Source organism: Neolamprologus multifasciatus, chromosome 14, assembly GCF_963576455.1.
Source record: "Neolamprologus multifasciatus chromosome 14, fNeoMul1.2, whole genome shotgun sequence".
NCBI classification, from domain to species: domain Eukaryota; kingdom Metazoa; phylum Chordata; class Actinopteri; order Cichliformes; family Cichlidae; genus Neolamprologus; species Neolamprologus multifasciatus.
In genome coordinates this window covers 10,720,292-10,744,194 of record NC_140452.1, presented here as the reverse complement: position 1 = coordinate 10,744,194, position 23,903 = coordinate 10,720,292, and the positions used below count along the sequence as shown (strand labels likewise).

At 39.4% G+C, this 23,903-nt stretch overlaps 2 protein-coding genes across 3 annotated transcripts in view; both read right to left on the bottom strand.

The window, feature by feature from the left end:
* Window positions 1-5,608, bottom strand: part of nectin3a (nectin cell adhesion molecule 3a) — a 31,973-nt gene extending 26,365 nt beyond the window's left edge. The window contains exon 1 of one of the 2 annotated variants that reach the window (XM_085130444.1): window positions 5,377-5,608. In XM_085130444.1, the coding sequence (XP_084986570.1) occupies window positions 5,377-5,584 (208 nt within the window). In that variant the 5' untranslated portion in view covers window positions 5,585-5,608. The remainder of the gene's footprint in view (window positions 1-5,376) is intronic. The other variant, XM_085130443.1, reaches the window with a different exon arrangement.
* Window positions 5,609-7,737: 2,129 nt separating this feature from the next.
* Window positions 7,738-14,825, bottom strand: LOC146503597 (diablo IAP-binding mitochondrial protein-like). The gene is made up of 6 exons (XM_085130628.1): window positions 14,704-14,825; window positions 14,143-14,275; window positions 13,917-14,039; window positions 11,306-11,416; window positions 11,049-11,145; window positions 7,738-10,716 (listed from the first exon to the last, which is right to left on the bottom strand). The coding sequence occupies exons 1-6, from the start codon at window positions 14,745-14,747 to the stop codon at window positions 10,511-10,513; spliced, it is 714 nt and encodes a 237-aa protein (XP_084986754.1). The 5' UTR covers window positions 14,748-14,825; the 3' UTR covers window positions 7,738-10,510.
* Between the last annotated feature and the right edge of the window lie 9,078 nt (window positions 14,826-23,903).

Sequence of the window (23,903 nt, the reverse complement as noted above, 5' to 3'; positions counted from 1 at the left end):
GTCAATGACAAGTGGTTCAACAAACAACAAAATGCTTTGGAACACATGCTGCAGTCAATACCAAAGTGTACTGGTGCATTAGCCCACTCAAGAAGAAAGAAAACAAAAAGAGAGCTATTCACACTGGAATGAATGGAAAGTGGTGCCATCCTCTATGCCCCACTTATAAGGTATAACAAACAGCAACTTTAGTGTCACTGACGATGATGTCTTTTAAATTACAAACAAATTTGCTGAAAAGGTAAAACTGCGGTTTACAACTCTGCTTTCACTAAAGGACCACCAGGAAGCTGCTTGCCATTCACAGCCTCTGACAGTCAGTCACATCTGTCATGGAAGAGGAAGCAAAGGGTGGAGTCAACAGGAGCCGGTGACCACAGACTGCTCCCTGAACTCCCCACACAGCCTACACGCCAGCCTACACAACAAAGCCACACACTCATCTGCTGATGGCCTTCCTTCAAAAAGAAAACCCTGTGTGCATTTAATGTGATTAGGGGTGTTCAGTCAGCTGCTTCTCAACTGAGATCAAATAAGGAGGCTCAGATGGATGTGACAGCTGTGACCCACACATGTGAATCCAAATGCTAAAATGCTCTTTCAAAGCCATTTTTCTTGCTCATAATTATGATAAGAAATAACAACTGTGGATAATTAACATCAGCAATGAAGAGAAATGGTTGAATCTACTCACAAATAAATCAATAGGTCATGCTAAATTATCACTATCACTGTTTGGAAGAGACTAGCTGAAATATAAAGAAGCATCAAGTGAGTGGTGCAAAATTTATCATGACAAAGGGTGTTTTTTTTAAGCATTAGCTATGGATAGGCTGATTATTGGGGTCATTATTCTGTGTTTTTGCATGCTGATTTGTCACAATACAAAACTGCCTCTCTCTGTATGACTTTCTGTGATATAGGGTCCTACCCACATAATGTTCTGATTGTTTACATGCTATGGACAAAAACCTATCACCACTGAGCACAGAGCAGAACACAGTCTGAAGCAGCTCCCGTAGTGGAGCTGTGGTTTGGACTGCATATTGCAGATATAGCTGACCTTGCAATAAATGCTGCAATTCTTGCTGCTGTACGACCACACAACCACGACAAGCATGCACAGTTTCCCAGATGCATTAATGATCAAATGCAATATTTTGCAGTGACATCCAATGAAGGCAAGGATAGCAGGCTTGCTATCAGGCCAGCTGGAGGGGTGAAAGTAAGACAATGCTGTCAAAACTGAAGAAAACCAAGACATATTGGGACTAGATAAAGAAAAAGGATCACAGTGGCGAAAGCTACACTAAAACAGCAAAAGGGCAAAGGGTTATGCTAGTGGTTAAGTTAGCAGGCAGCTTCAGACTACACTGAATATTCATCCATCAGTTTTCTACTGCTTATCCAATTTAGGGTAGCTGGAGCTTATCCCAGCTGCCACAGGGTGAGGGGCAGAGTACACCATGGACAAGTCACCAGTCTGTCGCAGGGCTAACACAGAGAGACAGGCAAACATCTGCAGTCGGTGTACCCGTATAGAAAGGCCTTGGCCAGATGGTGGATTTAAACCAAGGACCTTCTTGCTGTGAGGCAACAGTGCTAACCCCAACAGTGCATAAGGCTTAAACAAACACTAAAACACCATAACAGCTAATACTTAAAACATAAAAAATAAGCATTAAAATAGCAGAATAAAAACATGACAACATGCTATTTTTAAAAATATATATTAAAATATTGGTTATCGACCTCTATAATTACTAATGTCTGTAATCAGTCCTGAAAAAGTTAAATCACTCGACCCAAGGTATTAACGCTGTAATTGTTCAGAAAAGCCAGTAAGACTGGGATGTAACTTTATATTAAGTTATCCAATCTCCTCCCCCAACAAAAGGGTCTTGACCTGATCTGCCCTATTCCATGTGGTGGCAAAGCCACGGTTGTTTTAATTATATTCCTAATGACAAAGTAACTTTCTTGGCTACATCATGCTGTCAATTAATGAGTCCAGAATCATATTAAGCTTTATAAGGACCAAATCTGCTCAGTCGCTGCACTGCTTTTCAAATCTATTTCTGAGTCTGTAATTTGGGGTGGCTGCATTACTACATTATTTATTTAGATTGTGAATCATGTGGCCCCAAGAGAAGGAACCACAAAACTATGGTCTTCAATTACAGTCCTCACAGCCAGTGGCCACGCCTTTTAACAAATCCCCTCCTCAAAAATCCTGTCCACACGCTACAGCGAAGTGAAGAAAACTAACTTCAAAAGTGTTTACATCACAATGTCCCCTAGGACCACATGGCTGCTAACAATGTTTTTACGAGTCAAAAACCTGTACACATTTTTATCCAAACACAAAACCGAAACCCCCCCCCCCCCCCCCCTAAAACTAAAAATGCTGGCTAGGTTATCGTATGTGTTCATGCTAAGAAAATTTGGCTGTAGAGGTACCATGTTGGACTGGAAATCTGCAAACACACTTGAACACGCCTTTGAGGCTAATCAGCTCAGATTGCAACATTGCATTGTTTATCGGTTTGCTGTGCTGATTTATGAACCAGTGTTTTGTGGGTACAGACACAAAAAAAAGGCACGAAGAGGCTTCTTTAAAAACATTTGTTGAAAGCAACTGACTGTAGCAGGAGGACAGGCGCAAAAGACAAGTGCTCAACCGATTAATCAGTTTACTATAAGAGCAGATATTATACAATTTAAGACAAGACATGGCTTCTCAGAGAGTTTTTGCTCAGTCTTCTAGGGTTTTAAAGCAAAAATATCTGCTCTTTAATTACAGATCTGACAAAACATGGCATCTCTGTACATCAGCTTAAGCTCTGGAAAACTGTAATACATATTGTTTGGATCAAGCAATTAAGCAAGAATATAATTAGAGCTAAATCAATAGTAATTCTAAGTGTCTAGGCAAAAAGCACAGCTTTTCAAAGGCCATTAGTTACTGTTATATTGGGAGCCACACTTGTGCTGGGCAGCATCCTGAGCTTAATTTCATGCATGTTTGAATTTTGAAAATAATGGTGAACAGGCGAAATGCTCGCTCAGGTTTTCCCAGTCGTTTACATGTACTATATTGCCACTAGGAGCGCAGAAGAGTGTACTGAGATGATACCCATATTAACTCAGTTCCAATCATACACAATATTAACAATCCACAACCTGTGGGGAAAAAAATCACGATACGGAATAATTAATGATAAAACCACTTAAAGCATTAATAACAGTACATTTACATGACTAAAACAGAAAGGTGCCAAGAAATATCACAGTGTTGTGACATAAATCACAAAGTTTGACCTTGCATTAGTCTTATGAACATAGTCAAGTTAGAAACAAACAAATATTTGCCCTTAAAAGAGGGCAGAGACAAAATAAACACAATAGCTGGAATCAAGCTATGATCACGTATTTTCAGACCTTACTTGAATCACCTTGTTGTTGAATTGTGCTATATAAATAAACTTGCCTTGCCTTACTATGATTTCACTTGCTTTTCTCCAAGCTTTGTTCTTTATTTTTTGCCTCTATCGTAGAGTGAAGTGGATTTTTGTGTGTGTCACAAGTTGAGCAAACAGCTTCATCCCAACTCCTGTAGCGCAAAGTTCCTTCAATTCGCTTCACTCTGTATGTAATCACACTGCATGAAAACTTCTGTTGGCATATGGTTTGAACACATCATAACAATGTGTCAACAGCTAGGGAAGTAAGGGTGGGCTTCCCTCATTACATTCAAGAACAGTGAAGCCATATGGGGGATGAAAAAAAACAAGACTGGGGATGAACCCAAATGACTTGAGACCCTTGAGAGAGAGGAGCTGGGTTTGTCGATTGTTGATTTTTCAGTTGTAAAGAAATGAGACTCGCTTTGTGTCATGCTGTCTCTGTGCTGGACTTTCACTGGAGGCAAGTCTAAGGGAACTCTACTCGCACACAGCAAAAGGGAATCAGGTAGGGCAGCGATATGAGGTTAGTCAAGGCTTTTTCAGACCCAGCTCTGCTGTGGAAATATTAATGCTAAGGAGCCAGTTTGACATCTAACCTAAAAGCAGAACAAGCAGTCTATTAAGGACCGAGTCTGCTGAACACATGAGCACTACTGATAAGAGTCTAAGTGTGGTTTACTTATTATTTTGATTGCTTTTTTCCTTTTAAATGGTTTAAAAGAGAAGTGTTGTTGTTTTTTTGTATAAACCTTACAGATGGCCATGAAAAAGATAATGTAAACACACATTTTCTGTAAAGAATAGTAATAATAATAGATCTATTGTGAACCATCCAGAATCTTAAAAAAAATACCATCATGCAGTTGTTTTTTTTCCATACCGCCCAACACTATGTTACACATTACAATGAGCAATACAGTAAAAGTTTTTCTTTCTTGTATTGCTCTTGGATTCAGAAAAGAAAAGAACACTGGTGTATTGCTGGGGAGTATTTACTTAAGCATCCATCTGTGTTTGTGTCTGAGACACAGCAAAGCTCTCCAGCTGCTCTCCTCGGGACAGTGAGGGGGCTGGAAGGTGCTTCAGCTGGCATGCAGCCCAACTGCAGGTCAATACTTCTACAGACTCTGCGACTGCAGTGCACGCACTCAAATATGTCTTCATTTCCCCTGCCACCCTTTACCCCAAAGCTGAAGACTGCACTGACTCTCCTTCTGTCATGTATCACATAACCTCCAATCCATCTGTAACCAACCACTTGGCAAACTTTTCACAAAGGAGCCTCTTTTTTTTCGTAGCCATACGTGACACCCGGATTGTTCCATTTCTTGTCTATTTCTGTGCACCTCTAATCACTGCTTCTCTTCAGTTTGTAACCATGTGGGTGGGAGACAAACTAGCCGGTAAATCCCCCAAACGCCCTGAATGATGTTAGCCAAGTCATGATGTGACATACTGTAAGTAACCTCAGCTCGAAGGTCTGCCCATTATCACCATAACACCAATCAGTGCCGTGTCTGAGTTGTGTCTCCTGGAATAAGCTGAAAATCTTAACACAGTTAGCTTGTGTGTAACAGTCGCTCCGATGTAAAGAAGTTAACTGATGTTAACGAAGTTGAATTCAAATGGGGGGAGGAGAGTGAGTTTTAGCTAACGGTCAACTGACGCAGCAGCTACTTTCCCATCAGTGTTAACGTAAAGATAACTGTCCACAGGCAACAACTAGCCTGCTTAAGCTTAGCTTAAATGCAGCAGGACGAGCCCACCACAAAACAACAAAAACTAGCCAGCCGGTTTGGGTAGTGGACTGTATCCGTGAGGACCCTCTCCGAGCAATCCTACTGCAACAACTTCTTTCAATGGCCTCAAAAGTATTATGGGAGGGATGATACAGAAACCGTTAACTTACCGGTAAGTCCGTATAAGGTGAGGAGGGATATTAAAAGTCGCAGTCCGTTAGATGGCAAAGTCCTCCTGAGCGGTAATCTTTTCTCCATGATTCCTGTGTGTCTGTGCGCCTCGACACTCCCGGATCCGTTCTCCTCGCTCCTCGCTCGTCCCTGCTCTCTCTCTCTCTCTCTCTCTCTGGCTCGTGCTCCTGGGGAGCCTCTCTCCATAGCGACAGAACCGCGTGGGCTGTACCATTCTGCAAGTCAACAAAAAACAAACAAAAAAAAAAAACACACACACACACACACGAAACTTAAGAACCCACTCGTCCCCGTGTGTATACACTTTTAGCGCAGTTCTGAAATGCTTGTCATTGAGCCGTTTGTCTTTTTGTTTGTTTGTTTGCTTGTGTGATTTTTTTTTGGTACTTTATATACAGATTCGGGGAACATAAATATAGATAGTAGGGCTATCACGATCAGCACTCTAAATTATGTTTAATTGTTATTTTATTACGTTTAATTTCAGTTAGTTTCTCGTGTGGAGCTAGTTGTCGATGTTTGATTGTTAAGAATTTTTTTAATTTATATATCAAATCCATTTAGTTATTTATTCTTATTTTCGCTCATTTCTTTGTCTTCTTCTTCTCATTATTATTATTATTATTATTATTATTATTATTATTATTATTATTAGTAGTAGTAGTAGTAGTAGTAGTAGTAGTAGATTTTCTCTCATTATAATTTCATTGTTATATGTCAGGGGGCTTCAAAGCCTAGAGCAGATACTACAATGCAAGCACTGACTCTTAGTAGACAACCCAGTCTTAAGAAAAAAAAATCTACCGTGGCTTGCTTGTATTGATTGTGTTGGGAAAACTTGCCCCAAACTGACGTTTCAGATAGCTTTGAGCTTTTTTAGATGTCACAGTATAGTTCAAGTATGCAATAGGCTAACTGCCAAACTGAAGTGACTTTATCCAGTCATAAAACTTAGTCTAGTTTTACAGCAAAGAAAGGATGCTTTCAGAAATAGGTGATTCTTGTTTTTAATTTCATTTAAAAAGTGGCTAAAAGTAGAACTTTTTGGTATAAGCACTCATGATCTTTTAAACAGTGTCAGTTCTTCCTGTCAAAGCAAATGAGGTTGTCTAAACATCTTGGATAACTTGCCATAGTGCTTCAGTGGATTTAGGCTGTCTTGGTATCGTCTGCCTGTTCACGCAATCCCAGACTGACTGCATGATTTGAAATCGGGTCTCCGTGGGGTCATATAAACCATCTGTTGCTGTATGTTTGGGCTGTAAAATATGGGACCGATCAAAAAACCTCCCCGGTGATAAAAAAAAAAAAGTTGAAACATCTAAACTGCTTAATTATTTTCACATGAAATATTACAACCTTAGCAATAGCAGTCATTGTTGTTGTTATTGTAGGGACAGCAGGATTAGCAAGAGGGAGTCAAAAACATTTTCATACGCAAGATTGATGAAATAGTACTACATTTATTACGAGGCACTGTTTCATAAGACTATCTTGATACAGCTGAAAGGACTTTTGCAGTTAGAAAGGATCAAATTTTGACTATGACTAGGCTTAAAAAAGATATTGATTTCACCACTAAGTTAATATAAACCTATCTAATTAGGATCATAAACAGTTTTAGAAGAAAGAAGTACTAAAACCTCACATATAATGAAGTTTTGTTTGTTTATTTGTTTGTTTTTTTCTTCTTCTTTTTTGTGGAATGAGTGAGGAATTTCCTTGTTTTAAGGTCTCACTTGTGCAAACAGACATTAAATGTGAACAGAACTATTTATAGCACAAATAACCATTTGCTTTTTAATCATGATTATCGTCTTCAGTGCAGCAACTGAACAGGCAAAGGTTCATCAAGTTGCTTAAGAATATACTAAAGATGTTTTTAGTGGGTTCACAGGTTTTGTGGGGATTAAAAACAGCAACCTACTGGTTACCCTTCAGTCCCTCTAATGACCAAACCCAATCTATTTTCCATCACATTTTCATAAGCAGGTGTTGAGCAGATTGTAAGATGATATAAGTGCTGCTTTCACTTTAGCAAGTCCAGTCAATCACTTTATGCCCCTTCTAACCTCCTTAATTACAGTTAAATACACAAAATACGCGTAATGAGCCATTCTCCCACCGTCCTTTAGCACGTAAAAAAAGGAAACTGACAATAACCCCTACACACACCCTCACACACCAGAAATGCTAACATTGCTGTACCATTAACCAAGCCTCAGTGCACACAGTGCACACAAAGGTTTTGTTTTTTTTTTAAAACCAGCTTATTAATGTTAACTCAGTCACAGATATGCTGAACTATCCTAAAACTGTAGTGGAAACAAGGAAGTGAATGTGAAAGTTAATATAAACCCCAGGAGATCAGTCACTGAAGGACAAAGCAATCACATGCAGGTACAGTGCTGGGGGGGGGGGGGGAAAGTGTGCACTCATCAGCGTGAATGCAGACACACTTCGACTACTCCGTCCTAAAACAAAGTGGTAATGAAACACTCTTGCATTGTTCTTTTCTTTGAGATAATTACAGCTTTTACACATTCAGGAATCCGACGCTGTGTGCAGCACTGTGTTATTATCACGCGCTGAAGCTTGAACTGATAAACTTGCTCGCTCAGCAATTTTAGGCGAACATCATATTTATTCACTGAAGATAAGCAAAAATGCTTGTTTCGATGTGCCTCCCTCGCGTTGAGCCACCAGTTTCATTCTGCAGTGATGTCTTTATAGACTCTATTAGCTCTGAGTCCTCATCAGGGCAATGTGAACTCTGCAGGGAACCTCCATCTCCTGCAGAACTGAACTCACTCCCTCTCAGTGCTATAGCTCAGCTTTACAGTGATTAAAGCATGACCTGGGATGTGTCACCACACTGTACCCCCTACCTTCATACCCTCTGGTGGTTTATTTATATCCTCAAAGAGCTATAAATCCCCAGGTGAAAGTGATGGCCTTTTCACTAATCAATCTCCCCTCCTGGGGCACTTTGCATTGAAACGATAAAGTTAGTGCAGCAGGCAACCTCTTGTCTTTATGAGATGATAATTCACATCTTATTTTCGATTATCCAACTCTTAATGTGTTAATTATATCAACAATTTGGGCAAAAACTGCTTCAGCAAGGCTTATTCCACACCACTGGCATAAATGCATACTGCTGCATAAATGCTTAAACCCCCCTCAGTAGCACTAAATAGTTTATGAGCATTTATGGCCCATGACCTTTGTAATTGTGGTTACCTCATTGAGGTTTTATGCAGCAAAAATACTTTTCACTAAGTGTTATTACATTTTCTTCCAGGCAAGCAATGCTGCACTGGCACCACCTCCCCTGTGACCAGTGGCTGCACATCCACACAGGCTGTCTGGGAAATTTGGTTTTACAGTCTGTGAAAACAGCCTTTGTTAAACACAACATTCCTTACTAGTCGCACTGGTCAGCTGGCCTTTGCACACCTCAAAACCTCCCACCATTCCTCCCCCATTGTAGCCACACTTTCAGTCCAATCTCCTGCCAAGGTTTGACCATCTACAACGAGGAGAGGTCACCTCACTGCTGACGCTACACACTTGTGCTTGCACCTCCACACAGGTCTTTCCCATAATGAGCTCAGTATGAAATGACCTCTGTAGTACACACCGACCTTAAGATAGTACATGTGAAATTAAGATAGAGTACCTGTTACAGAGGACATACTATGAATAAGGCTGGTAACTGTGCACATCTTTAAAATGTTATTTAAAATTCCTCAGTATTCAATCAACTCTTAAGAGATGCATAAAAGTAACAACTGAAGAAATAAATTACAGTGTTTGGAATTCAAACTAATTAAAATTCATACAGAGTCTCACTGTACTTTATGTGCAGACACCAGTTCAGGGACAAAATGCCATATGTAAATGTAGGTATGCAGTACAATCTGGGGCTCCTCTTTAATCACAACCATTAATTCAAAACAAATCAATACAGGCTAAATGTGCATTTTGCATATATAAAATACATGTGGCATGATATGAAAATGTAAATGCAATGCATCCCACTGAAGCAGAGGGCAAAGATGTGTAGTGGAGTGGACTTAGATCGCCATCTGCTGGAATAAGCATAAATAAACTAAGACAAGTTTCTCTCTGCTTAATCACATTTTTAACTTTCCTGGGAACAAAGACACTATATCCAATTATGAAGTAACTTGTGTTTTCCATGTTTTAAATTTTTCCTTAAAGCATCATAATTCATACATTTTTAGTGTTTTTCCAGAGGTTGGGTCTTCACTTTTTTCCTGTTCAGTGGCGGTGTGGAAAGACTGCTGCTGTGGATGAAGTGACGACAGGAAAGCAAAGGAGGGGTTTTGAAACCTGCCTAAAAGCTCTATTGAACTGAATCAGGACATGGGTAATTAGCAGTGAAGGTAAAGCTGCTGAGTGAAAACAAGAGATACAAATAACAAGCAAGCTAACGCCGTTTTTAAAGACTTCTTCAGAGGGACATACGGGTGGGAATCTGTAGACATTTCAACTGCAACAACAAAACAAAACATGCAAGAATTATTGTAATGCGCAAAGAAGGTGCTTGACAGTCAGTCATCTGGGCAAACTTACTTTGTTTACTTACTTTGTCTTCTGGTCATTTTAGAAAACAGAACATTTTCACAATGACCACAGGGGATAGTTTGTTCGCATAGTTGGCACTCGTGCATCTCATTTGAAACACTAACAATTGAGTTTGGCAACAATGTAAAGTGGACACACGGTCTCCTGTCCAATTTTAGCAGAAATTAAAAACGCATTTCTGTGGATCAACATCATAACAACAACACGAAAAACAGTTTGTATTTTGTTTACACAGGATGTTTGTATTTATTGCAATAAATCTTGACATAATACAAATGATTTGTGTTCATTCACTGTTGGTAACCCAAAAATAAAAATCCCATTAAAGAAACACTCTTCCAAGAAGCTCTGAATTATAGATACCCTTCACTTTTTCAGAAGTTTTTGTTGATTTTGTTGATGTAAGCACATCAGTTTGACCAAACCAAATATATTACACATCATAAAAGAAGAGAATAATGAGAAGTTATTGTTTTCTGATACTTGTGGCTGTTTGTTTCAGTCTTCTCTTAGATAAGCCTCAGGCACCTCTTCCTCCTCGTTATTCTCTAAGGAGGCGGCATACTGTGCCATCCTTTGAACCTCCATTACTTTAGTCTCGGCTAACTTCTTATCTGCATCTAGTAAGAGTTTTCGTGCCTCCTCCACTTGCGACTGGGCCAACTGAATGTTCGTCCTTGCAGTTACAGACGCATGCTCAGCCCCTGAAAAAAAAACAAAAAAAACAAACACAAATGCAAACAATGTTCAAAGACTCACGCAACAACCCTGTCCAGTTCAGACATTAGCTAAAGTCATTAGGCAGCCTTCCTTGTCCATCATCTCCATTCTGTTTAAATGCAAAAACCTGTCCGTCTGCAGAGTGACAGCAAATGATCCATACACCGATCAAGGTGCAACACTGTCACCACAAATGGCAATGTAGAAAGCTTCAAAAAGATGAACCCTAAGAGAACTTGCCTCAACACTACAACCTGACTGCTGTACCACACAGGCCAAATAGCTCAGATTTTACTTTATTTTTTTAAAAACACACCTGATGTGTATGCCGCCTCAGCTGCTGCTTCACAGAGCTTCATTGCACTGAACCAGGTTGACTCAAAATACTTGCAGTCTTCCTGTCTGTCATTAACCTGTCAGGACAAAATCAGAATAAGACCCAAACAGATCTACAGCAACCTGTTTGCAAATCTGTGGTCACATTTACAAAGAATGATGAAAAAAAAACAACAACCTCAAAACGAGATGTTTTTCTTTAAATACTTTTAACCGAAGAGAGCAATGCAGACTGACCTTTGCACGCTGGCCAATGATCACCTGCCAGACTGAATCCTCCTCTGCTGGGGTCAGTTTTCCCAGTGAATCCAGATATCGTTTTTGTAGGGCAATGAGTGTGTGCACAGCCTGGAATAAGGACAAGGAGCTTATTAAAGAACAACTTAGTAGTATTTTGCATAGTTTTATAGAGTAGGAACACTTCAGGGGTCACAACAACAGAACATCTATCCCCACTTCACCTTATCCTTTACATTATCTTAAGTCACACCAACAATTTCCCTGTCTTTTTCTTCACTTCATCCCTAAACAGCTCCATAGTCACCATTTACTGTTGTCCATTTCTCGACTGCACATGTTCAAACAATTTAAACTTTATTAAACAGTTTCTAGATTTATGATGCAATCTGAGAGCATGAAAGTGTTGGAACAAAGTGATATTTGGAGGCATTTTCACATGGAGTTTAATGTGTTGCACTGAGCAGGATAAGCACTGCAGTCTGCAAACTCGTGATTTTATAAACCTTTATTTATCAAGCTAATAAGCAGATTTTTGAACAGGCTGTGTACTCACTGGGAATGGGAAACTTGATACTAGCCTTACATGATATTCTGTACACTGCTCTGAAACATGGTTCAAAATAGCCACATCATATGACCACAGCTAACAGATGTTTTGGTTCGTTTCATGCCATTTTTGACAAGTGGCTTTTCTGGTGCTTCTATGTTTGATCAGCAGACTGCTGAACAAACCTGATGACACTAAACACCCAAAAAAACATATGTCATTATGATCATCATCAGTGTCAGCAGCAACCACAGCAAAAGAATCAGCAGATAGTTTGTGGGAACTCTTTGACAGTGAAACCAAGCTATACCCACAGTGCAAGCATTGATGCCACTGCAGAGGTAAAAAAAACAAAAAACAACCTCACTGATGTATTTGTTCCAGACATGACACATGATCCACAGGTCGTTTACTGACATTTATTTACAGGGACACTGTATTGTTTTTATAATAAATAAAAACAAGTGTGCTGTGTGATCAATTTTTTCATGGGGATGTGGCAAAAAAGAAACTAACTCACCCCAAAATGCTGAAAAACTAATTTTTGAAAGAACATTTTTTTTGTTACACATGACAAATTTAGACATTGTTACTTGTTTTTCTCTCACTGAACTATACTAAGCAACTGAAACAGCCTCGGTTATGTTAATGAAAATAGTATTTGCTGTAACACACAGTTCATAACAGTCACAGCATGCTGTTTTTATACCAGTTTTTCTTGCTATGTTTTGAGGATTTCGTGAACACATGTATTGATCATAGTTACTGATAGTCTACTAATTCTTATCTAGAACTGTGCAGCGCTTGATGATAGGTATAGTTGGCAGTGGGTGTTATCAGCAGTAATAATCTTTACAAGATGTTAGACTGAGGAGTCTGTGGACCAGGTGTTTATATATTGAATTATGTGATTGTCTGCTTTGCTGATGACAGAGTGATGATGTTACTGCTTTGAGCAAGGCATGATCGGGCTACTGTTTCACACAGACAGGAAAGGCATTCTGTCAGAAAAAGAACAAGCAGCTACTTTGGCTACTGCCTTTTCACAGGGGCTCATCACAGCAGGTAGGCAGGTAGTGATTTGGCTGAATTTTACGCCGGATGTCCCTCCTCTCACAACCCCAAAGGGGAATTCCTCAAATGGAATTGAACCAGCATCCTTTAATCTGCTAAATCAAATTTGTTATACTAAGTACTACATTATGGAGCCACAAACTGAATTATGTTTAATTAATGCAAAATCAAGGGGCACACACGAGAAACCAAATAAATAAACATTAGCAAAAACACAATATAATGCCTCCAAACCCCTACGATCACAGTATAATCTTTAGGTGATGGGCCAGAACGATCTGATCTATAGAGCCCACACCACCCTGCAGAACACAGGATCCAAAGGATCTGCTGCCAAGATTTGAGCATGGGCACAGAGTGACCATGTCATAACAGGTGAAAACTGGTTGGGCAGGTACTACTCAACTTTAATTTTGTGGCTGATCAGTATATACTTTAGTAGAAAAATGTAGTACTAGTTTTCACATAACCTGTTCAATGTTTTCCCATCAAGCAAAAGATACAAGAGTAATAGTAGCAGAATATCAGACTTCAGGAGTACTACCTACCCCCAAGCTTAAATACGCACTGAACCTTTTATTAATTCAGTTTATTTACATCCAGCTGTGATGATATAATCTGAACGTTTTATGCACTTAAATTTATACTATTATCTTTATTATAATAGCAATAAAAATTATAATAATTAAAAGTTATATATTAAGCTGTATATTAAATGATCCTCTTGCACTGTGGACTGTTGTTCCACTAAAGTCATTTAAAGAAAACTGATCCAGTGGAGTTTTTTATGGGGTGATCTATAGCATGAACTTGTATTTTTATACCATGTTGTGCAGAGTTGTGTGTTGTTGGATGTTTCTTGCAGTATATGTGAGCCCATCGAGATAAATTCCCATCAACTGTGATAGTAAAAATGCTACAATAAACATGAACTTGGACTAGATTTTACTAACTGGACAGAAAGTTTCCCATAAGAGTCAGACTTACTTTGGCGTACTCTGTGATGGCATCTATTAGTGCTAGACTGGTCTGAGATAGAAAAGTGCTTGAGCTGTCGGTCGCCAGAGAGGCTGCTCTTTTGATTAGGGAGTCATGAGAAAGGGGTTCAACCTGCAGCAAAGACACAGAACATAAACATGTAAAGTAGGTCAGGTAGCGGATATATACTGCTGTGAATTTTGTAACAACTGCCGGGGCAGGGAGGCCGACTCACCTGTTTGAAAGGTACAGCACACAGCCCACCGCCCACAGCTAACGACGCTACACCTGTGTATAGAATATTTCTCCATTTTCCCAGTTTACTGACTGCAGGCTTTCTGCTGCTCAACAGGACACCACCGGAACTCCTGATAAAACAAACAAACAACAACAACAACAACAACAAAGAAAATACTTTCAGTTTCAGGCTGAGAATTCCAGTGATATCCATGACGTTTTTGCCAGTCGGTCAGGTACCAAAGCTCAAAAAGCCCAACGAGGGAAAAAACAAACAAACAAAAACCAAATAAAACATTAAAACAAAAGTGAAGCTGGTTTACAAATTAATGTCATTTGTTAACATTTTTATTGAGTTACAAAAACAACGCCCATTTAAGCGTAGATGAGTTATGACTTTAAGACTCATAACTTCCCGTTGCCATTGTCAACCGCAATATCAAACAAAAAATCTTTTTCCTACACTAAAGGATTTTCTTTTCACAAGTCAGTTCAGCCTAGGATAAATCGACCTGATGACAAAATCAGTACGTATGTTTATTCAACCATAACGCCTTACCTGACGAAACGGAGATACACTGCTCCCTTCCTAAGCGCGGCCATATTGATCGGCCGCAATTACAACGCATCGAGCAAAGGGCTCCAACGGAAGCCGAGGAGGGACATACAATACAGGGTGCATTTCTACATTCATTTATCCTTTTCTAACGCTGTTCTTTTTAAAAGGACATCTAATAAAACGGAAAACATTTTCTATCAGTATAATGACTTGACTACTTACTGCTGTGAGAATACAAATCATTTCTGTACTCACTCATGCGAACTATGCCAGCAGGATCCAAACTACAAGGGTGCAACAAAGCACTGGGAGCATATTTTGTGCATTTTTTTGAATTTATATCTTCATTATCTTACACTTTGCGTAACATTAGGCTGTTATTGCATTGGGGCTGCCACAGTATAAAAATTAATAATAAAAATGAATATATGATGATGAAGATATGATGTTATGATGTATGACTGTTGGATATGGAAATTCTACAGTAAAATCAAAAAATACAAAGAGACTTGTTCTTCTAGGAGTTTAATATATACAATACTCATGACGTTTACTCTTGATATTACTCTTGACTTCATTAGACGCAGGTATTCATGGAAATATCATATTCCTATGTGTCAAGTGCTCCAAATATCCAGTTCTGTGTGATCAGGTCTGCTTAAACTGCCCTTTTATAGATTTTGATGTAAAGAAGAAAATAAAAAAAATATCTTTGTTCTATTGAAAGGCCTTTAAGATTGTGAGCACTTCTCTGGGTTGCACACATCAATGACTGATTCTTTACCCCCCATGTTTAAACCCTGAAACAGTGTACACAGCTTTCGGATTTCTGACTACATGGTATTAATGGCTGCTGCTAATACTGAAATTGGAGTGTTCACCCGTGGTATTTCTGTGTAACTGTCAAAGCTTTCATATCAATTTCTACAAAGCCTGAATGTGCCTTGTGTTGGACAATCTTGTACCTGTAAATTAATCTAACAATGAAGTGAAAGCTCTGCAAAGACACACAAGGTCGCCCCCCTGTGGTTAAAGAGCTACATGCACTGTTTGTGTGTGTGTGTGTGTGTGTATCAAAATCAAATGGACAGACAGGCAGACAAGTTAAAGGCCCTTAGAAAAAGACACCCAAACTAAAAGCAGAAAAAAAAAACCCCAGAAGTGTTATGGTCTTTTTGGCACATTTTTGCACCTCATGCATGCATTTGAAATTTCTTCCTGTGTGTCTTTTTTTCTAAATATTCATGTGTGTTGCCCTGACATGCCCATGGCAAAGGGCATTTTAAACCTTATCGATTCTTTTAATTTGGTGCAATGTGTGACCGGTCCCACACATGAACGTGGACACACTGGATCTTGTTTTATCTCATGGTTTTTCTGTTTTTAACATAGAGATTTGTGATCCTGTGTTTTCTGACCATAGTAGTGTGTTTGTAGTTCCTCTTGCCTGTACCCCAGTTAAACCTCGTACTGCTGCTCAGCACTGTCACATTTTTAACTCCTCCACTGCTGAGCAGTTTTCATGAGTTTTTAACCAGAGCTATAAAATCCTGAAGTTTTTATGCACCCAGACTGAGGAACTGAGCTCTTGGTTTTATTCCACCTGCGGGACTGCTTTGGACACTGTGGCTCCATTAAAAACCAGGCTGCCTAAAACTAAATCTGAGCCCTGGCTGAACAACATGACCCGAGCTGTCAGACGCGAGTGCCGTCAACTGAGCGCATATGAAGAAAGGACAAACTACAAGTGTCATTACAGATGCTAAAGGACTGTTGGAGTCAGTATCAAAAAAGTTTAAAAGGTGCCAAAAGTAAACCCTTCTCTGACATTAATCTGTCAAAATGTCACAACTCGCATGTTTTATTAACAGACTATTAACTCTATTCTTAGTGCACCACATACTGTACATACAGTGACTGTACTGAGCCCTTGCCTGTAGCCTGTGAAAATCTTTTTACACTTTTTTATTGAGAAGGTCTCCTCCACCAGGGCTCAAATCTCTCCTTCTCCTTCTCAAAATTGAGAGCAATCAAAACAACTTCTGTATATTGCCCTCTGCTATCTTTGTTTAATTGGTCTGATGACTGCATCACATGACTAAAATGCATCATTGTTTTAGAAAGTCTGTGTTTTCGAGTGTCCACACTGTGACGGGACAGCTCCGTTTTAAATCTATGCGTTTTCGAGAGCGTTTTCAAAACGCTGCATTTTTCGCTGCAAAACGATGCGTTAGTGTGGACATGGCCTCTGTCCTCTTTAAAGGAGAGTCATTTGTAGCCTGCGGGGTCTCCAAATGATGCTGTCCCTCCTCGACTCTTAAAAGAGGTGTTACCAACAGTTGGTTCTTGAGCTGGTAAACCATAGTTTGTTGTCAGGTGTAGTCCCTAAAGATTTTAAACATGCTGTTGTCAAACCCCTGACTAAAAAACTGCTCTTGATCCTAGGTTCTTGCAAATTACAGGCCTATCTCCAAACTACCTTTTCTTTAGAAAATTCTTCATAAGATAGTTCACAGACAATTAATGACCTTTCTGGAAAAGCAAAATGTTTTAGAGGTTTTCCAATCTGGTTTTAAATCCTTACATATCACTGAATCAGCCCTTTTAAACGTTTTTAATGACATATTTTTTAGCTACTGACGCTAGCCACTGTGTTGTTCTTGTGCTTTTAGATTTGACAGCTGCGTTTGATACACTGGATCATGCCATTTTACTCTCTAGTTTGGAACAGTGGGAACAGCATTAGGGGCACAGCACTGGAGTGGTTCAGGTCCTACTTGGCAGAGAAAACTTTTTGTGTCAGTCTCTGTGACCATGTGTTGTCCCCCGCTCCTCTCTTTTGTGGTGTCCCACAGGGCTCCTCTTTTCTTTGTATCTGCTCCCTCTTAGTTTTATACTGAGAAAACACGGCATTGCATTTCACTTTTATGCTGATGACTGTCAGATCTATGTCCCTCTAAAGAAAAAAGGCACTTATTCCATAAAGCCATTACTTCAGTGACTTGATGACATTAAGGCTTGGATGTCTCTTATCTTTTTAAAATTCATTGACAAAATGACTGAGGTGATGGTTTTTGGTAGTCCCACTGAGACCCCCAATGTGTATTTAGATTCCTTGGCCCAATATAATAAGCCAACTGTCACAAACCTGGGGGTCAAAGTGGATTCTGAACTGAAGCTTCACAGTCAGATTAAGGCGATCGTAAAATCAAGCTTCTTTCAGCTCAGGCAGTTGGCTAAAATAAAGTCAATTATTTGAAAGCAGCACTTTGAGAAAGTTATCCACGCCATTGTTAGCACTCGGCTGGATTACTATGATGCACTTTATATAGGGGTCAGTGCGTCATACATTGCTTATCTACAGAGGGTGCAAAATGCTGCGGCCCGTCTTTTAACTGGCACTCGAACGTTTGAGCACATTTCCCCTGTGAAGCTTCACTTCACTAGCTGCCCATTACTTTTAGGATTCATTTTAAAATTATTTGCTTTTAAAGCCCTCCATGGCCCAGCCCCATCTTATCTTTCTGGCCTTATACACCCACCTGCTCTCTCAGGTCAGCTGGCCATCTGTTTCCTGAATGTACCCAGGACTGAGCGTAAACTTAGAAGAGATCGTGCTTTTACTGTAGCAGCTCCAAAACTGTGGAATGATCTGCCTTTATAGATTAGACAGGCCTCTTCTCTGCCTGTGTTTAAATCACTTCTGAAAACCCATCTCTTCACCATGGCCTTTGACACCATGTGAGATGTTGTTGTTGTTGTTTTTTTTAGTTTATTCTATGTTGTTTTATGTTGTTTTTTTTTTTAAATATAGGGCTGTTTCAAATGTCATTTTATGTATTTGTGTTTTATTTTTTGGCTGTTCTTAACTTACTTACTGTACGTGCTGTGCTGGCTATTTTAAAGTGCTTTATAAATAAAGTTGGATTGGATTGTCTTTTTTTTAAATAGAAAGCAGGATTATTATTTTTAATTGTAGATTGTGTAAATAACAACATGAGTGTTGTGCAAAGCCATGCTCTTAGATGGCTCTTGCAAATTTCACTGTTCCAACATACTGAAGAATCACAAGAATGTCTTAATATTTGTTAATAGTCTTTATCCTTTTAGGTCATTTTTCAGAGGCCCGGGAGCTTGAGGGTTCTGCATGTTTATCTGTGTTGTTCCTAGGACTGTTCTCTTCTGGGCAGAGATTTTGAATGGCATTGCTGGCATCTGCTGAAGCCTATTTGAGGGTCATTGCTCCGTTACCATGGAGACTACTGTTGCCTTCACATTCCACATCTTCTCAGGGTCTTCTCTCAGTGCTTGGTATTTCTCAAGCTTCGCATGTTCCTGATGTTGTCCTCGGGACTTCCAGACCATACTTAGCACAGGTGTTCCTGTATATGCCAGCCACTTGGTCATGGCATTCCATGTATAGCCTGGATGCTAACATCTTGCAGCTGTTATGTGCTGGACTATCTCAGAGGCATCTTTGCAGAGCCTGCACCTGGCTTCTTGCCTGGTATAGCAGACCCCGGCCTCTTTAAATCTTGTGCTTAGACCTTGTTCCCGTGCTGCCATGATTAGTAACTCTGTGCTGTCTTTCAGGTAGGATTTCTCAACATTATGTATATTATATATCAATAATATATTTCTCACTTCTTCTATCTGTCATGCAGGGTCCCATCCTTCCATGATGGTTTCTCTTCTTGCTCAGGTTTCTGCTGCCTAACGTATTCACTAAGCACATGATCAGTTGTAACTATCTTCCTGATGTACTAATGGATCTTTGTTGTTTTATCCTGGATGGTGGTTCTGAATCTCACTAGTCCTTGCCCTCCTTCCTTCTGCTTTGTACTGTCTCAAGGTGCTGGATTTGGGATGAAGCACTCCATGTATGGTTAGGAGCTTCTTTGTCTTGATTTCAGTGGCTTCTAATGATAAAACTGTATTCAGCGAAATTTGATGATTCAAAAATTATTTTGACATATACTCATGCCTAAAACATGGACCTGGAATAAAAAAAGGAAACTAATAAAGATACCTTTTGCTTTGACCAGCCACCTATCCCAAATGGTGATACTGACCATTTAAAGTTTTGCCAAAATGCAGTTTCTGAATTTTTCTCAAGTGACTTCTCAGAAATCAGATAAAATTGGGTTATGAATAATAATGGATTGGATTTATATAGCGCTTTTCAAGGCACCCAAAGCGCTTTACAATGCCACTATTCATTCACTCTCGCATTCACACACTGGTGGAGGCAAGCTACAATGATTGTTCTTCTGCACAGAGATGTTAAATTAGTGGATTTTTCTTATTGAAACTATGACATATCACAATATAATGCTACGATGCTGAAAGCTAGCTTAAAAAAGTCATGGTGAACAAAAAGAAAAAAATTCTCTTTGATTATAGCTCTTGGGGTGGGTATAAAAAAAGAATTTGACTGCATTTTTAAATACCACTTATTTACTTTTCTGCACTGGAGGTTTAATGTAACTAACTTTTGTACTTCACAAATGATCAGGGTCCACAAATGCAACAAATTAAAAGGTCATATGAAGATAGCAAGGTGTGAAAGATATTGCACACCTACATTTTGAAGGTGTGGAGAAATAATCTCATGCTTATATGACAGGATCTATTGCAAACTCATTTATTGATGCAAATTTTTATTTCCAGTCTCAGCAGTCAGGAATATATCTTAACGTTAATATAAGTAATTTCAATTTAAGTTTTGTTGACCATTTTTCCCCAGTAACTTTAACCTTCTGTTGTTTACCTGCTATTGCATGTGTTGTCATTAACCACCAGTCAACAGAGCAGTCTTTAAATAATTAATGATCCCATTAATGATTACTTTTAATTAGTTTCAGTGGAGGTTATTATTATTACACAAAGGGATAAAGTCAACTGGCTAATTGTCATCATTATGACTGCATTAAAGAAAACATCAGCTGATGACAAACAAACAACCTGGAACTCCCCCATGACATCAAACTGATGAGCAGGTTAAACTTTGAGCAGTAATTTGGCAATGTTTTAAAACTAAGCAAAGTTTCATTTTCCTGACATATGTGGATATAATGATTCCAACACTCAAATGTCATAAAAAAACAAAAAAAATCTTCTGTTTTATATTTAAACGGTTTCATGTATGAATTATGAAATCATGAAACAAGATTTCTGTCAAGATTTGTGATTGTGATTTCTGAGAGTTTTTATTTTTCTTTAGAGAAGAAAAATCAAAACAAACAAACAGTGTAATTGAAATGTTATCAACTCATTTTTCATGGTGTTTGCAAACATGTTTACTCACCTGGACACTTTTTTGACTTTGAAAAAAAATTATGTATTCAACAAACCAATAACAGAAAATGACTATAAAATATATATTTTTATACTGTTATGTTTTTTCCTCATATTTTAAAAATTATAATACTTTTCAAAGCAATGCAAAAATGTTGACCCTGATCCTGACCAACGAGCTGTGGACTTTCAAACGTTTTCTACAAAAGTACTACTGCCACTCAAAATAATGCAGTTCAGTCTGACTTAAAGGAAATTTGACAAAACATCCAGGGTAAAAAATAAAAAGTAATACGTTTGTATCAATTAACAGAAACTATTTCAGGGACATACCTGGAACACTTCACCCAGGAGGCCTCCTAGTCAAATGCCAGCCACCCTTTGGAGGAAGCTCATTTCCGCTTCTTGCATCTGCAATCTCGTTCTTTTAGTCACTACCCAAATGGAAGAATAAAGGATGTAGACTAACTTTTAAATTGAGAGCTTTGCTTGCATCGTGGCTCAAGAGTTGGCAGTTCGCCTTGTAATCGGAAGGTTGCCGGTTCGAGCCCTGGCTTCAACAGTCTCGGTCGTTGTGTCCTTGGGCAAGACACTTCACCCGTTGCCTACTGGTGGTGGTCAGAGGGAATGTAGTGTAAAGTGCTTTGGGGTCCTTAGGGACTATGTAAAGCGCTAAACAAATACAGACCATTTACCATTTTACATTCAGCTGTCTCTTCACCAAGAGGGACTTGTACAGAGTCCGGATCACTGCAGTTGCAGCACCAATTCATCTGTCTATCTCCAGTACGGTGTACATTTTAGGACATCCTCAGGTCTCAGAAAAAAGTTGTCAGGTATCAGATGTCAGTTGTCAGGTATCATGTGTCAGGTGTCAGCAGTGTTGGGAAGGTTACTTTTAAAATGTATTCCATTACAGAATACATGCCCCAAAATGTATTCTGTAACGTATTCCGTTACGTTACTCAATGAGAGTAACGTATTCTGAATACTTTGGATTACTTAATATATTATCATGCTGTTTACAACTACGTGAATGTACTATTGCTGTGATTTATTACTGTTACTGAAGGTCCGCGGCTCTGAACCGTAGTAAAGGGACCTCTGGCTAATACGGTGGGTTCGTGTCGGGCTCGTAGCCGAAAACTAGCTTTACTTTGTTGTCTGGGTCAACTTTGCTAGCGAGAAATTCGTGTTCGTGTTTTTGGAGGAAAACACGAACACGGTGTACAGTCGAGTCTTAATAGCTTACTTACAACTGGGCTCGTCAGGCACTCTTCTTGGCTGCAGTGGTTATTATTATATTTGCATGCTTCCAGCTCGTACTTTTCCTTTTTCTCCCTCCCTCGCTCACAGACACATAACGAGCATGGCAGTCCATTCTCCCTGCAGCACGGACTACACTGCCTATGATGCTACATTCTTTAGAGCTATACCTGTAGCATTCTGCCTATTAGCTTAGCACAACAACAACAAAAAGTCCTCTCTCACCCAGGAAACACGCAGAGAGACAGCGTCACCCTGTAACCATGGCAACCGTAACGCTGCCACCTGGAACAACAGAACGTAGCTGTCAAACAAAACCCAAACAATCCTGACCCGCGACAATATGAAACAGGGAAGTACCCTGTAATCCATTTATTCCAACAAAGTAACTGTATTCTAAATACCACCTTTTTAAACGGTAACTGTAACGGAATACAGTTACTCATATTTTGTATTTTAAATACGTAACGGCGGTACATGTATTCCGTTACTCCCCAACACTGGGTGTCAGGTCTCAAAAGTCAGGTCTCAGGTGTCAGAACACAGGCTATCAGAGAGAGAGAAGCCTCCTTCAGGTAGCGCTGTTGTCAGGTCCCAGCCAATGACTGTAGAAAACATGGACGACACTACAGCACTTACTCCCATTGTACAAAAATGAAGCCAAAATATCCCGCTTGTAGAAGCTGCCATGTTGCACTTTTGGAGCCAGAGTCTGCACAGTAGCGACTTGAGGTGGAGCGTCTGCGTGACGCTCCCGTCCACACACACCCACTGGACGTGACCACGAACACGTCCCCTACACTTTTTACGTAGCCTGGCTGCTCCTGTTTATCTGCTGATGGGTTTACCACGACTGACGACTCGTTCAATTAAGGTAAATACAGCCATGTCACTATTATCAAAAAAAAAAAAAAAAAAAAAAAACCCACACAGCTTATCATCTTATAGTTCTACAACATCTAAAATCACTCTGTTGTTAATTCGTTTGCTAGATTAGCCGCTAGCATATACAATGTATTGGAGGCTTGTTGCTAGCTAGTTAGCAATGCTACACACCTGTTACTCTGATAGTCTGTATTATTGAATGATTCAGCACTCCTTAGTTTTTGTTATCCAGTTTTAGACAGAGATTAGATCAGCTACCCAATCCACAGAGGCCCAGAGTTACTGTTAATATCAAAAATTTAATACTGTCCTTTGAGATTTTAACATAAGACTTAAACACTTTTAGATCAATTACACTGACAGAGCACTCCACAGCCTGCTAACATGGAAACTTTAAATAAAGACAGCAGCAGAAGGTTTCATAGTAGTGTAATATTAATTTGTTCTTTTCATTTAATAATAGATTCCACATTATTATCAACAGCTTCATTCACCCTGGGGAGAAACTAGTGAGGACCAAGGTTTCCTGGGTCCAGAGATTTGGAGAAACATCCTCCCTTTCTTTCATCACAGCTGTCCTGTGCCAGATGTTCTGTTTACTGACTGAGAGAGGCATAATTTAACACTAGGAAGATTAGACCTGTGCAGGTCTGAGATCAGCAGCTTTCTGAAACACTAAACGGAGGTACTGTTAATGCTGATATTTAGTGACACAGTTACATGGGCGATTAATCCTTTGACTTTGTCTTTAA

What these genes read in the sequence shown, in the direction of transcription:
- LOC146503597 (XM_085130628.1), bottom strand. Translation starts at nt 14,747, where the DNA reads ATGGCCGCGCTTAGGAAGGGAGCAGTGTATCTCCGTTTCGTCAG. An exon ending in GTGTATCTCCGTTTCGTCAG is followed by an intron (nt 14,276 to 14,703) that starts GTAAGGCGTTAT and finishes TTGTTTTATCAG; the next exon opens with GAGTTCCGGTGGTGTCCTGT. An exon ending in TGAGGCGGCATACACATCAG is followed by an intron (nt 10,717 to 11,048) that starts GTGTGTTTTTAA and finishes TTTTTTTTTCAG; the next exon opens with GGGCTGAGCATGCGTCTGTA.